Here is a 10,889-nt window from a genome sequence, read left to right on the forward strand (position 1 = left end):
TTCATGGGAAGTAGCAGAAATAGCTAAAATAGATTTTGCATTAGATTACACAGCAAGAAGCAGGCCTGGAAAAAAAAAATTTCCTTTCTTGGGTTCTGGTACCTTTCCCTCTGATATACCATGCAATTCTGCTCAATGAGAAGTTGAACAGATTAAAAGCTTGTAAAAAATTCGTAACCAATTAAAATTTTTAAGGCTTATTGAAAATGAGATTTTTCCCCACCAAAATAGTTCTAGTATTTTGATACTTGATTTAATCTCTGGATAAAATATATACATTGTGTATCAGCATATATATATATTTATATATATATACACTTTGGAAAAAAGTGCTTCTTGTTTTCAAAAAATATAAATATGTTTATTTTGACATCACTGGATATATTTGACACGTATTTGAACCTCTGGTATTGCAAAGTTTGTGGAATGCACAAAACATTGACACCAAGTTTGCTGGTTTACAGTGCTCTATATTTTCCTATGTTCTGGTGCTTTAGGGAAAGTTTAATTCTTTCTAGAAACTGTAAATACACTTGTGCCAGCTTTGATTTAGTTTGTGTTGATTTTATAGAGAAAACTAACATAATGAAGACATAATTAAATAATGGAATGAGTAAACTTGACAAGAACCACAGTGGGTCATCTGGTCGAGCCTCCCTGCTCAACTGGGGTCATCCTAGAGCATATGGCTCAGCATTGTGTCTTGATGGTTCTTGAATATCTCCAGGTTGTTATGCAACCTGTCTCAGTGTGTGTTTACTCACGCAGTAAATTCTTCATGTTCAGGGGGAACTTCTGTGTGTCACTTTCTGTCTCTTGTCCTGTTGCTTGGCACCACTGAGAAGAGCCTGGATCCATCTTTTTGACACTGTCTCATCAGATACTGACAGACACTGATGAGGTCCCCTCTCATTTGCCTGTTCTTGAGGCTGAACAGGCCCTGCTCACCCAGGCTTTCCTCCTAAGAGAGACACTCCAGTCCCTTAATCATATTTGTAGCCTCTCCAGGAGCTTTGTGTCTCTCCTGACTGAGGAGCCCAGAACTAGATACAGCACTCCAGATGCAACCTTAACAGAGCTGAGTAGAGTTGCAGTTTAGTGTGTGACTGCTGTATTCATGAACTCTCATTTTTTTAATCAAATTATTCTCTTTAGCAGAATCAAAAAAAAAACAAAAACAGCTAGGGTTTTTGGGTGTGTGTTTGTTTGGTTTTTATCAGGAAGAAGAAGAGTATGAAACCAAAGGAGGCCGTAGAAGAACATGGGATGATGATTATGTATTGAAACGACAGTTTTCTGCATTGGTTCCTGCTTTTGACCCAAGACCTGGTCGTACTAATGTGCAACAGACAACTGACCTAGAAATCCCTCCACCAGGTATGCTGACAAAGTATGTGATGCTTAATCTGGCTTTAGTATGGAGATTCATGGTTTAAGTGCCCACTGGATCTGGGGATGCCATCACTGTTAATCAGTACAACATGCTCTTGTGGCTGTGTGGCTTTTCTCTGTTTGAAAGAGCGTTTCATCTACCTCTGCAGATCTAAGTATTATTAAGGGGAAAAAGAAATTAAGTGCTGTGTAAAATAAGCAAATTTAGGAATTTAACTAGGATCATCTATTACCATGATAATAAAATCTATTGATATGTTAAAGATGTGCTAAACATGCCTGGTTTGATCTGCAGGGACTTAACTGTGTTAAAGCTACCCAAATAGATTTGATTGGAGAGGATGTGCTGGAACAGTGCAAAGCTGAGGGAGGGGCAAGGTAATGCAGTGATGGAGCAGTGTGTATGGTCAGCAGCACAGCACCTGATCTTGCTCCTTGGCTCCTTAGTTCATTCTTACTCAGCACAGTGGATGTACTCAGTGTTCATTACAGAGAGGAATAAGTAAGTTTTAGCATATGTGGAAATAAGCCACTGCTTATGTTGAAGAACTAAAAGGAAGGTACTGTGTAGGAAAAGAATGCATGTACTGTGATAATATCTAAGATGTTACGAAGATATAGGGATCAGTAGGGATTTCAGAAATTCCTGTTAATTTTATTCCCATAGAGAAATGGTTCAGTCATAATTTATTTCATAGTTAGAATTGTCTCATCTCTCTTTGGCATGTGTGCAGTAAGTCGTTACACTTCCTTGTTGAACCATGCTATTGATGCTGAAGCCACCTTGTCATGCATTATATATTTTGTGTTAAGGGTTCTCAAATGATTTTTGCAGGTACACCTCATTCAGAACTCTTGGAAGAGGTTGAGTGCATGCCTTCGCCACGTTTAGCACTTACCTTGAAAGTTTCAGGTCTCGGAACAACTCGAGAAGTAGAACTGCCCCTAACAAACTTTCGATCCACCATCTTTTACTATGTACAGAAATTGTTACAGCTTTCCTGTAATGGCAGTGTGAAATCGGACAAACTTAGACGTATTTGGGAGCCAACATACACGTAAGCTCACCAGTTCCTTAGTCTGTTTAGAGAACACTGTGACTGATTAGAAAATGGATGTTAATTTTTTAACTCCTCCTCTGGAATAAGCAATTCTAGAATCAGATTTTTTTGTGTTTATGTCAGGACGTTATTAATGGTTTTAAAACTACTGCTGTGCCTGCAAAACTGAGGAAAAAAATCATAGCCTTTAGGGATCTGCTTGGAAAAATCCTATGGGGTTGTATTCCTAGCAAAAAGAGAAGTCCAGGAGAGTTGGTTGATTTTTTTTCAAGGATCACTTTATCCAGACATAAGAACAGTCCATCCCAATATGTAGGAAGTCAGTCAGTAGGAGGCCTGTGTGGATTAACAAAGAAACATGAAAGGGAAGCATGCAAGGAGTGGTAGAAGGGCCAGGTGATCTAGGAGGAATCCTAGTTGTCCCAACTTGAAGGCAAGAGCATTAGGAAAGCCAGAGCACATCTGGAGTTGAATCTGGTGATACGTGAATGGCAAAAGGTTAGTGAACACTTACATACAGGTCCATGGGACTCAATGGAATGTACCCATGCAAGCTGGCCATTCTCTGTTGTCTTTGGAAGATCATGAGGGTTGGGAGATACTTCTGAGGACCAGAGAAAACAAAGTGTCATTCCTGCCTCCCACAAATTCAGGAAAGATCTAGGGAACTACAAACTGATCACTCTTTAATCCCTGGAAAGGTGATGGAGATAGTCTGGGAAACCATTTTCAAATGATGAAGGATAAGAAGGTGATTGGAAGTAGGTGGCATGGATTTATGAAGAGAAAATCATGCGTAACTGTCCTTAGAGCCTTCTACTATATGCCTAGCTCAGTGGATGAGAAGAAAGCAGATGTTATTTTCCTCAACTTTGGGAAGGCTTTCAATGCTTTCTCAATGACAAACTTAGAAGGCATGGACTAGATAGTGTCTGAAAAATGCCTTAACTGCTGTGCTCAGATGGTTATGGTCCTTGGTGTAAAGGCCAGCTGGTATACCCCAAGTGTTGATATGAGTCCAGGACTGTTTAAACACCTACATTAGTTGACTGTATGATGGGACAGAGCAGACCCTTAGCTTCCAGGCTAAACAAAACTGGGGAGGAGTTGCTGTTGGACCAGTTGGTTGTGCTGCCATTCTAAAAGACCTCATCATGTTGGAGAAATGGGGAGACAGGAGTGTCATGACATTTCACAAAGGGAGATGTAAAGTCTGTCAGATAGGGAAAAGTAACTCTGTGTGAGCCTGTTCAGGCTGGGGGCCAGCTGGCTGGAAAGGAGGTTGGTGAAAAAGGCCCTGAAGGTCCGAGTGGACATAAAGTTAAACATGAGGCAGCTGTGGACCCTGGTAGCAAAGAAGATCAGTAGCACCCTGGGCTGCATTAGGAGGGTTGAGTGAGGTGATCATCCCCAACTACTCAGCAGTGGTGAGATACACCTGCAGTGCTGTGTCCTTGTTCAGGGCTCCTCAGTAACAGAGAAACATGGACACTGGATTGAGTCTAGCAAGGGGCTGCTAGGATGATTAAAAGGCTGATTGCTTCTGTCATACAAAGAAGAGGCTGAGAGATCTGTGTCTGTCTTGCCTGGAGGAAAAAGGACTTGTGGGCTCTTACTGATGTGTATGAATACCTGATGGAGGACATAGGGAAGCTAGACTGTGGACTTTCCTTTGTTGAAATGTGAAAGGACAAGAATAAAAAAGGGCTCAAACTGAAATACAGGAAATTCTATTTAAACATGATATTTGAGGGCCCTTTGTAACAGTTATTTTCTTGATGTTAATTTGACCTTACTAGCTTTATAGTAATAGGCAGAAATTGTAAGACTATATTTGGGGAGTGTTACACTAGATGGGGGAGTGTTTTCCATTTACCACCCTAATCAATGTAACTTCTGTCATGCTTTGAAGAATGATGTATACGGAAGTGACAACTGCAGTAAGGAGAGGTGCAGTATTTTTAACTGTAGTTTAGATTTCATCAGTGCTTTTCTGTTGCACCTATTTTATGAGTTGTCTTCTGTCAAAAATTGTATGTTTGAACAGTTTGTTTTCAAACTTTTCTAGTAAGAAAACATGAAAAATAGTTGTAAATGTGTATGCCTTCTAAGTTAATGTACAGCAAGCTTCCCTACGACTTCAAAATTTTAAAGAGTTGGTGCACATGTAGTGAAAAATCTCAAATTGATTTGGGAAATTGGCACAATGAAGGTTGTTTGATTACTCAAGTCTCACTGAAAGAAACATAAATACTTTGCAAGATAAATACCAACATCATGAAAATAGAGCTTGAGAAATTTGCTGCCTCAAGGTATCTCAGATGTGCTGTGCAGAAGGCGAGCAGCTGCTGTTGCTATTTTATATTATCTAAACGTCACTGATACCTAAAAGTCAATGTATAACCTCAGAATTTAGAGGATGTGCTATGAGTATGAAGTATTAATTAATTGTTTTGATGTCTAGAATCATGTACAGAGAAATGAAGGATTCTGATAAAGAGAAAGAAAGTGGAAAAATGGTAAGATCTACTTCTGTGCCTTTATGTTTTATGGCTGCGTTAATAAAAGCAAAAGAAATATTGTGGCAGTTTTTGAAATGCTACATTAAAAAAAAACTAACAGTTTTCAATTACTTAAAGAATATTAGTGAGTATATTTGTAAATGCATGCTCCTTTAAAAAAAGACATTATATATTGCATGTGAAATCTTAAAGACTTTACAATCAGGAAAAACCAACATTTGGTGGTTCCTGTCGTAGGGTTGCTGGTCAGTAGAGCATGTGGAGCAGTACCTTGGCACTGATGAATTACCAAAGAATGACTTGATAACCTACCTGCAGAAGAATGCAGACTCAGCTTTCCTGCGCCACTGGAAATTAACCGGCACTAATAAAAGTATTAGGAAAAACAGAAATTGTTCCCAGCTCATAGCTGCATACAAGGTATATGTCTGCATCCAAACCTTTTTTATTATGAATGGCTGTGTGCTTTGTTTTGCAGCTTTAAAGATTCTTGTTGAGGGAGAGCCATGGTATTTATAGGGAAGTTGAATGTTCAAAAGCCAGTTTCAAGTTTAGGTTTTGCTGCTTTTGCCTTTATATTTAATGTCTTCTGTTAAACGTAGTTGTGTTAAAATGCATTTGAATAATGATCTGCACCCTGCACAATTTGATTAAGTGTTAAGTTTGAACACAGGAACTGTTTTGATTTTTTGAAATCAATTTGGAATACAATCCTAAAGACAGCAACACACACAGTTTTCATTCTTAACCATTCTCTTTTTTACAGGACTTTTGTGAGCATGGATCAAAATCTGGATTGAGTCAAGGAGCCATTTCTACTCTTCAAAATTCTGATATCCTTAGTTTGGCCAAGGAACAGCCCCAGGCCAAAGCTGGCAGTGGACAAAACTCCTGTGGAGTAGAAGATGTTCTGCAGTTACTTAGAATTTTGTATATAGTTGCCAGTGATCCTTACACAACACGGATTTCTCAAGAAGGTAACTTAGTTAATTGGCAGAGATTTTGAAATACTTTAATGAAAAGAAATAAAGGAAAACTTTTGTCTTGATTATTTTCAGAAGGAGATGAGCATCCTCAGTTTAACTTTCCACCAGATGAATTCACAAGTAAAAAAATTACTACAAAGATTCTGCAGCAGATTGAGGTATTACACTCATACATTATACACAGTGTATATATGTGGTATTGTTTTTAGGACTCTGTTTTTCTCTTCCTTATCTTGACTCTTTGAAATGATTGTATTTTGCTATTTTTGAATTGTTTCATGCGTAATTTCTTCCTTATATTTTGAATGAGTAAATTCTGTAAGAACAGACTAGTCTGAATAAAACCATGCTGTTTGTTTTTGTACAAAGCATACAAAACTTTTTTACTTGATGTATTTTAGTTATGAATAATAATAATAATAATAATAATCTTTTTTCTGTGCCAGACATCAATGTTAGAATGTAGTGTATGTATGTCTGCCTGATGATAATGTAAAAAAGACAATTGATTATGTTAGGGTTCACAGACATTTTATTACTCATACATTCTACATAAACTTTCAAAAATAGCATTTAGAAAATATCCTACTGGTAACATGTTAGTTAGATACATTAAAAGGAAAATGGATGGATGATACATTAAAAGGAAAAAGGATGCAGAACTATATTCTACTACTAGGATGTAGTTCTGCAGTTGAGCTACATTTTCTTCAACAAAGATTAAAGAAGATTCTCAGCATAGTTAGCCCTTGTGTGCTTTTTGAGGTTCAGGGTTTTTTTTTTACACTCACATTGTCCTAATTATTTGTTTAAAAAAAATTTTCAATTTTTTGTGTTCTTTCAAAGATTGTTCTGGTACCATTAACATCCTTGTAGTAATAATTTCTGTAGTATAGTGTATTATAATTGTATTTCAGAAGGGACTGTAATAATATTTCAAGGGAATAATTTTCTACCATCAAGGTTCTTTCGTGTCTTCTAATATTGAGATGATAATATCTAATTTCTTTTGGACAAAACTCAGGAGTAATTCTTTCCAGGTAATTGGGTATTAAGATCTCCCCACAGTGCTTTGAGTAGTGTAAATCCCAGAGATTTACTACAACTTTAAGTGTCTGTGCCAAAGCACCCTGTGTCCACTCTTAAGTCTTAGAAAGTTTATGAACTTAGAATCACAGAATATACTTAGTTGGAAGGGATTCATTTGGATCATCAAGTCCAGCTCCTGGATCTGTGCAGGCACACGCTGTGCCTGAGAGCACTATCTGAATGCTTCTTGAACCCTGTCAGGCTGGTGCTGTGACCACTTTCCTGGGGAGCCTCTTCAGTGCCAACCACCCTCTGGGTAAACAATCTTTTCCTGATATCTGCCCTAAGTCCCCCATGACTTAGACTAAATTTCCATGAGTCCTGTCACTGTCACCACAAGGAAGAGATCAGTGCCTGCCCCATCCCTTCCCCTCATGAGGAATTGTAAGTGAGGTCTCTCCTCAGTCTCCTGCAGGCTGAACAGACCAAGTGACCTCAGCCACTCCTCATACAGCTTCCATATTGCTAGCTTTTAAAAGGGGGAAAAGTCTCAGTTGCTGAGAAGAAAGAAACTTATGTGAGCACAGATAAAAACTGTATTTAGGTGTATTTGCTGTGTATGTACTTAGTTACAAACTTGTTGGGACCACCTAAGTCAAATATTACTAACACTGGTGGTGGTTTTTTTATTCCTTGCATTAAACTATAGGAACCCTTGGCACTAGCAAGTGGAGCTTTGCCAGACTGGTGTGAGCAGCTAACAAGCAAGTGTCCTTTCTTAATTCCATTTGAAACGAGACAGTTGTACTTCACTTGTACAGCATTTGGAGCATCAAGGTAAAAAAAAAAATAAAAGAAGAATGATTGCTTTCTTTTCATTTTTTACATATAGTAGTTTCTAAGTTGCTGATTTCCAGAAGGACCTTAATTCTAATGAGACAAATTTTTCTTGCCAAATGTGAATAATTTTGGGTAATGGAAGGAAGAAGATGGAAAAGCTCAGAATGACAAGGGATTTAATTTTTTAACTTCAAGATGTGCTTGTGTACTTATAGCCAGGTTATCCTATTGGCCAGTTTGTCTAAGTTCATTACATAAAGGACTAAAAAAATAGGAAACATTTGGAGAATCATATGAACTGAAAGTTTTTTGGAAACACGTTTTTATAGTTACAGCAACTTCTGATTGTTTTGGTTCATTTATTTTTAATTCAATAATGTTTAAACAAAACAGAAAAAAACAAAAATATGTTATTTTGAAAGTTGCTATAAGCTGCCTAATGAAATTAGAACAAAACCAGACTTTAAAACATTTAAGGATATCCTCTAGAGTTCTTCATTACCTTGGAATCATTAGTATTTTGATTGCAGCATTCATAATTTTTAGAGTATGTAGACAGTGTAAACCTTTTTGCTGGTATACTTTTTTTGTAACAAGAAGGAAGAATTAGTTTTTAAGGGTTTTCTTGGCTCTTGCTACACTTTGTTTTTCAAATCAAAGAATAGAGAGAGTTGCTAGAATTACTGTTTTGTCTTACATGCAGTAGAAATGCCTCATGAGTAACGTAAAATTAGGTATTTAAAAAGAAAGAATAAGGAAGAGAAGAAATGGTATTAACTTGCAAGACATCAGTTTAAACCTTCTTATTGTGAAAAAATTTTAACTTCTACAGAAAGATGGTCCATATCTTGGGGTCTTTTTAATTTTCTTTTGGAAGAAGGTAATTTTTAGAGAAGCTGCATTTTAAGGAGATCTCTGAGGAAACATTGCATGTTATTTACTTTGTAAGTGAAGAGCTTTCTTAAGCTCTTAAAATAATGGAAGTAATTATTGAAACTCGTCTATTCTGTATGGACTGTGTGTATGTACACTCTCTGCTGTGTCTGTCATGACACTTGGCTGTTTTTTTAAAACAATCAACAGATGATAGCTTTGAAGGTAGTTTATTGCTGCATAGATGATAATACATACAAAAATTTGGAAATTTGACTTTGTGTAAGTACTGCTAATAAAGGTAGCTGTTCTTCACTGATAGGGGTCTATTTGTCTATGACTGCACTTGAACTTTGGTTCTGTGTTGCTCTCATTCCTGTGTGTTAGTAAATAACTCTGCAAAACTTGGTCAGTATTAATGGGGTGTATAATGAAAGGTGTAATTTGTGTCTAAACAGTTTTGAGCATCTGTGATTAAAAGTTGCAACAGTAAATGCTACCTTTTGTTTTTTCCCCTGTAGTGTGAAATCTATAGTAATTCAGATCAGGAACTGTATATTTTTATTGCTGCTATCATCTGAATATGGCACTTATATTAGAAATTACTTGGTTTTCTGACTTCATCAAATATGAAGCAGTCCATATTTTGGGGCATTTCTGGCTGATAAATAGTTTAGTTTGGTTTATATCTAAAAAAAATTAGGAGGCAATTAGTACTTAACAAGTCACTTTTTATTGGTGACTACTTGCAAGTTTTCATGCTGGAAGACACAGAAGTTTTCAAGAACTGTTGTTTGGGTTTTTTTTCCAGAGCAATTGTATGGCTGCAGAACAGACGTGAAGCCACTGTGGAACGGACAAGGACCACAAGTACAGTACGACGTGATGATCCAGGAGAATTCAGAGTTGGACGCCTCAAACATGAAAGAGTGAAAGTTCCGCGAGGTGAATCCTTGATGGAATGGGCAGAAAATGTCATGCAGATTCATGCAGACAGAAAATCTGTTCTAGAGGTAAAGCATATCTGCCTAGCAGAGCGAGGTTAGATAGCTATTTCTAATGTACTGGACAGGATATTGAATATCCTGTTCCATAACCAACGCTGAACATTTCACTAGGATTTTCTTTTACTATTAACTTTCCTTATGTTTTTCTAGGTTGAGTTTTTAGGGGAGGAAGGAACAGGCCTGGGTCCTACCTTGGAATTTTATGCATTGGTGGCAGCAGAATTTCAGAGGACAGATTTGGGAGCTTGGCTTTGTGATGATGATTTTCCAGATGATGAGTCCCGACAGGTACATTTTAATTTGTATTTTAAACTGAGTACTTGTGTAAAAAAAAAAATGAAAAACTAACTAGACATCTAGGAAGGAAGCACACATGTTCATGCAGCAACTAGTCATCATGGTCAAGATTGATCACTCTGGTCCACATTTGTTTTTTTTAATACTTCTCTTTTTAACAGAGCAGTAGAATATAAGAAGTTAGTGCAGATATCTAATTAAATCCACCTTTAACCATGTCTGCTTTTTTTGTCTGTCTCTTAAATCAGGTCGATATTGGTGGTGGATTGAAACCACCTGGCTACTATGTACAGAGATCATGTGGACTGTTTACAGCACCATTCCCACAAGATAGTGATGAACTTGAGAGAATAACCAAACTCTTTCATTTCCTTGGAATTTTCTTGGCTAAATGCATTCAGGACAATAGACTTGTGGATTTACCCATTTCTAAGCCTTTTTTTAAACTCATGTGTATGGGGGACATTAAAAGTAACATGAGTAAGTTGATATATGAATCACGGGGTGACAGAGACTTGCACTGTACTGAAAGTCAGTCAGAGGCTTCTACAGAAGAAGGACATGATTCTTTGTCAGTAGGAAGTCTGGAAGAAGACTCCAAATCAGAATTTATTCTTGATCCACCAAAACCTAAGCCTCCTGCCTGGTTTAATGGAATTTTGACATGGGAAGACTTTGAATTAGTAAATCCACATAGAGCTAGGTTTCTAAAAGAAATTAAGGACCTTGCAATTAAAAGACGTCAAATTCTAAGCAACAAAAATCTGTCAGAAGATGAAAAGAACACGAAACTGCAGGAATTAATGCTGAAGAATCCATCAGGTTCAGGGCCTCCTCTTAGCATAGAGGATTTGGGGTAAGTTTTCATATTTATTTATAGAT

The 10,889-nt window shown here is 37.2% G+C and overlaps 2 protein-coding genes across 11 annotated transcripts in view; one reads left to right on the forward strand and one right to left on the reverse strand.

Moving 5' to 3' along the window:
- Positions 1-10,889, reverse strand: part of NUBPL (NUBP iron-sulfur cluster assembly factor, mitochondrial) — a 284,585-nt gene that overhangs the window by 235,690 nt on the left and 38,006 nt on the right. The gene's annotated exons all lie outside the window — the stretch shown is intronic.
- Positions 1-10,889, forward strand: part of HECTD1 (HECT domain E3 ubiquitin protein ligase 1) — a 60,810-nt gene that overhangs the window by 45,354 nt on the left and 4,567 nt on the right. For 7 of the 10 annotated variants that reach the window (XM_021539332.2, XM_021539339.2, XM_021539336.2 and 4 more), the window contains exons 28-37: positions 1,221-1,377; positions 2,228-2,450; positions 4,918-4,972; positions 5,213-5,395; positions 5,742-5,952; positions 6,034-6,119; positions 7,700-7,827; positions 9,515-9,716; positions 9,861-9,998; positions 10,256-10,863. In XM_021539332.2, the coding sequence (XP_021395007.2) occupies positions 1,221-1,377; positions 2,228-2,450; positions 4,918-4,972; positions 5,213-5,395; positions 5,742-5,952; positions 6,034-6,119; positions 7,700-7,827; positions 9,515-9,716; positions 9,861-9,998; positions 10,256-10,863 (1,991 nt within the window). The remainder of the gene's footprint in view (positions 1-1,220; positions 1,378-2,227; positions 2,451-4,917; positions 4,973-5,212; positions 5,396-5,741; positions 5,953-6,033; positions 6,120-7,699; positions 7,828-9,514; positions 9,717-9,860; positions 9,999-10,255; positions 10,864-10,889) is intronic. The other 3 variants (XM_021539340.2, XM_077784048.1, XM_077784049.1) reach the window with 1 other exon arrangement.

Source organism: Lonchura striata, chromosome 6 (genome assembly GCF_046129695.1).
Source record: "Lonchura striata isolate bLonStr1 chromosome 6, bLonStr1.mat, whole genome shotgun sequence".
In the NCBI taxonomy this organism is placed as follows: Eukaryota; Metazoa; Chordata; class Aves; order Passeriformes; family Estrildidae; genus Lonchura; species Lonchura striata.